Below are 4349 nucleotides of genomic sequence, written 5' to 3'. Positions count from 1 at the left end.
ATTTGAAAAGGCAAAGGATGCAACTCAGTGTGAAGGCCCCTGGTTTAGTACAAAGGTTTAGGGGAAGGGAGAGAGAGAGAGAGAGAGAGCGAGACAGACAGACAGACACAGAGACAGACACAGAGACAGACACAAAGAGACAGATACACAGAGACATAGAACGAGAGACAGAGAGACAGAGAGACACACACAGAGACACAGAGAGACAGAGACACAGAGACACAGAGACAGAGAGACACACACACACACACACAAAGAGACAGTGTGAGACAGACTGCCTGTCAGAGAATAGATAATAACAACAAAGGAAGCGCGTGCGCGCGCGCACACACACACACACACGCACACACACAATTTGTAACCCAGCAGAAGGAAACACACTGTTGGAGCACATAAGCACTTCCTGCTTCCTGCTGGCAGGAGCCACGTGCTGGTGCGCACCGCCTGCCACCTCCCAGCACCGCGTGCTCCTCCAGCCGGGCGCCCCGCTCGCCTTGCCTGGAATGAGGTCCCCACCGTGCTGCCTTCCTGGAAGGACACAGTGCATGTGTACGGTGCGGAGGGCTGCTGGCGGGGCTCAGGCACAGTGCTCCCTGACCTTCTGGCCCCAGGAACAAGCTTCACGGAAGACAATTTTTCCACAGATCGGGTGTGCAGGGGTGTTTGGGTGAGTCGAGCGCACCACAGCCATCGTGCGCTTCATGGGTTCCTCTTGGGGAAGGTTGTGATGGCGGCTTGCGATGTAGCCCAGGCTGGCCCTGAGCTCGCGTGATCCTGCCTCGGCCTCCTGAGTGCCGGGATCACAGGCACGCATCACCAGGTCTGCGTATTTCTGCTCTTACTACATTAGGTTCTCATAAGGAGCTACAGTCTGCCTGCCTCCCTCCGGAGCATGGCAGGGTCCCGATACTGTGGGAATTGCACACGCTGCCAGTCTGATGGGTGGGAGCTCACGGTGATGCGGGGTGTGCGGAGCGGCCGGAAACCCAGATGCGGAGCCACCTGCCACTGCTTACACCCCGAGAGCCCAGGCTTGGGAGCCCCACTTTAGGGAGCGGGAAAGGCGAAGGGCTTGTGGTCACTGCCCTGTCACCTCTCTCGCAGCACTGAGTAGGGGCCGGAGTGCTCTGCATGAAGGGAAAGCGCTGTCCCCGCAGGGCTGCACAGGAAGGGCCGGGAGGGCCTGGGCTCCCAACGTGCCCGCGTCCGCCCACACTGGCCGGAGCAGCGCCGACACAGCCCATCAGCCACACTTCCGACCTGCCGTCTGCCAGCATGAAAGCCCAGTGCTCTAATAAATAGGACTTTATTGGGGGTTTAAAAAGCGATTGTAGACAGGATACAGGGTCCATCGCAGCGCTCTTGCAGCGGCTCTTCCAGAGACCACAGAGCAAGTTAAAAGCGGCGTCTGTGCCACGAAGCTCACCTGACCTGGGTGGGCAGAACCACTCAGTGACTCTTGGTCCCAGGGCAGACGGGGCGTGGGCAGCCCCACCCTCGCAGGTGTCCTCATAAGTGTCCATGCAGGTGTCCATGCAGGTGTGCACAAGGTCGTCCCTCAGGTGTTCATGCAGGTGTGCACAAGGTCGTCCCTCAGGTGTCCATGCAGGTGTGTACAAGGTCGTCCCTCAGGTGTCCATGCAGGTGTGCACATAGGTGTGCATGCAGGTGTGCACAAGGTCGTCCCTCAGGTGTCTACAAAGGTGTGCACACAGGTATCCATGCAGGTGTCCTTGCAGGTCATCCCTCAGGTGTCCCAGGTGTGTGTACAGGCCGCCCCCAGTGTCCTCACAGTGTCCCCTCAGGCATCCAGGCGCTCACAGCCTGCCCCACCCCATGGTGCCTTCACTTCTGTGTCAGGAGCTGTCCAAGATGACCAGGCCAGGATTCTCATCTTCTGCAGCTATGACAAGTGCCAGGGCTTCCTCATCCAGGTCAGCTTTTTTCAGTCTGGCAAAGAGAGAAAAGGCTCTGGCTCATGGCCACCTCGCCTTGCCCTCCTATCTGCCTCTCCCCCCGTCCAGGACAAGCCTAGGATCCAGTGTCATGCCAAAGGGACAGGTGTGCCCGTGATCTGCAGAGGCTGTGATATGTGCCCAGTGCCCGGCCTCTCCTGAACGACAGCAGCAGCCACCAGCACCAGCACCTGCACCCAGATTTGTCTCTATGCTCATTTCTGGGATGCAGATTCTCCACCCCAACAGTGGTGATTTCAAGCTGGCCACTAGACGTCACTCACAGGGTTAGGAAGCGAAGCCCAAGGAGTCCCTGACCCTGTGGGAGCCAGCTCTAGTGTGTTCCCGGATAGGCAAGCGCTCAGAACTGGGGACACACAGAGCACCACTTCCACAGAGACACCAAGGCTTGGGGAAGGACGTGAGTGGCCAGGAGGGAGAAAGGCTAGCGTGAGTTTCATTTGTTAAAAGAGAAGGGGCCAGGGAGATCACTCGGCTGCACGAGCCCTGCCTGGCAGGGGCAAGGTCCTGAGTTTGATCCCTAATACTGAAAAATAAAAATAAATAAAAAGAGAAGATGCTGACCATTTCTGTCCCCACAGCGCTCCTTATGCTGCCTAGTGGCCTCCCGGGTACCGTTATCGTCCCGAGTAGATGGGGACACTCGATCACGAAATCTGAGAGTGCTGCGGCAGGCACCACACTGGGCTACCAAGCCACCTCGAGCCAGGCAGAGGACTAGGCCCCTGCTCTGGTCCAAGGCCGCCTCGGCAGAAGTCACAACAGGGCAGAGAGAGAGCCAAGCACCCAGCATCGAGAGGGAGATGTCGGGTGGATGGCAGGATGGAGCCTGTGTCTTCCTAGGGGGACACACCAGATGCCTCCCCTTGCAGGGAGCACGGCCTGAGCCTGCCACGGCTGGGACCTGGTGGTGTCTGAGGGGAAGAGGAGGATGACCAAGACAGATGCAAGCTAAGGGCGTGATCCAGAAGCTTTCATATCCCTTACGTCTACATTATGGATTCCTTTCTTTCTTCGTGGTACTTGGGATTGAACTCAGGACCTTGCCGTTGCCAGGCACAAGCTTATGCCGGCTGAGCTACACTGAGAGTCATAAATATGCTTGCGTATACTGGAGTAATATAACTGTGCACAATGTAAGTTCAATGATAGCCTGTTTATCTGCACATAGATAAATATAAATTCGGTTATAACTGCAGATGCTCCTCAATTTATGACAGGGCTACACCCCGACTGACCCGTAGCCTAACTCCAACACCCTAGTCAGGACTCACGCAGCGCAGTGGCTCTGCTGACTCCAGGAGCGAGTCCTGGCTGCACGGAGACGGCTCGGGACACTCCCCTCTGCCTCCGGCCAGGCGGAACCACCTGACACCTCAGGCTTAACGCCAGGCCTGCAAGGCAGTACACATGGAAGAGCGCACCGCTTTTGGGGTGCTGCGTGGAAGTGAAAAGCAGAATGCCTGTGCAGGCCTGACAGGATGCTGGGGCACGCCGGGAGCCTGCAGCCAGGGCCCACGGGCCGCCGTGCTCACTGCAGACGCAGTCACGTGCTGTAATCCACACTGCAGTGGTGCCACGTGCCACGGGGCGCTGGCACGCGCCGCTGACCGGTGCCAGTGCCGGCAGGGTGAGGGCCGGGTCTCCCCTTCTTCCTTTGCAACAGCCTCAGACAGGGGCCAACAGCTCCATGGCCACAGGAAGGGGACATGAAAAGAATGAAGGCTCGCTGTGACAGTGAGGCAATCGCTAGGTACTGCACACCGCTGACACAAGTAAAGGTTAGAAAAGGGAAAAAATGACCAGTGCAGTGAGACCGCGCGGCAGGGGCTGTGGCTGGCAGGTTCTCGGAGCCCTCCTGACCCGGGACCTCCACACCCAAAAGGGCCATGCTGGCTCACCCAAGCACCTGCAAGCTGCATTCGGGGTGCTTCAGGGCCGCGAACAGCACCGCCAGCCCGCGGCAGTCCACGGCATTCTCCACCAGGTTCAGCGTGTGCAAGGTCCTGCTGCTGGTGAGCGTGGCAGCCAGAGCCTCACAGCAGGCGTTGGTCAAGCCGCAGTCCTCGAGCCTGCAGGAGAGGGAGCTGAGAGGCTGCCACAGCCTCGGGGACAGTGGCAGCCAGTCCCTCCCACCGGCATTCTCCTCAGTCACAGACACGGCCACCGCTGTCCACCTCCCTCTGCGTCCCTGCCCAGGACACGAGGCTGTGAGTTCTGAGCTTGCAGTTCCTCGTCTCTTGGGCTCCTGAGATGCAGTGGGGGCCAGATTGTGTCCCCACACTGATGTCCTGCCCCAGGGCCTCTGGCAGGGCAGTGCTGGGAGCCGCAGTCTTCACAGAGGCATCAGGGTGGACGAGGACACAAAGTGGC

At 58.8% G+C, this 4349-nt stretch overlaps 1 protein-coding gene across 1 annotated transcript in view; it reads right to left on the bottom strand.

The window, feature by feature from the left end:
* Positions 1–1856: 1856 nt before the first annotated feature.
* Positions 1857–4349, bottom strand: part of Nlrp4 (NLR family pyrin domain containing 4) — a 29233-nt gene continuing 26740 nt past the window's right edge. The window contains exons 11-12 of the mRNA XM_012513245.1: positions 3878–4048; positions 1857–1950 (exon numbers count right to left, since the gene is read on the bottom strand). Coding sequence (XP_012368699.1) covers positions 1857–1950; positions 3878–4048 — 265 coding nt within the window. The remainder of the gene's footprint in view (positions 1951–3877; positions 4049–4349) is intronic.

The sequence above is a fragment of the Octodon degus genome, unplaced genomic scaffold (genome assembly GCF_000260255.1).
Source record: "Octodon degus isolate 3935 unplaced genomic scaffold, OctDeg1.0 scaffold00382, whole genome shotgun sequence".
NCBI classification, from domain to species: domain Eukaryota; kingdom Metazoa; phylum Chordata; class Mammalia; order Rodentia; family Octodontidae; genus Octodon; species Octodon degus.
Note: the sequence above shows the minus strand (reverse complement) of the source record. Positions and strands in the feature narration are given on the sequence as shown.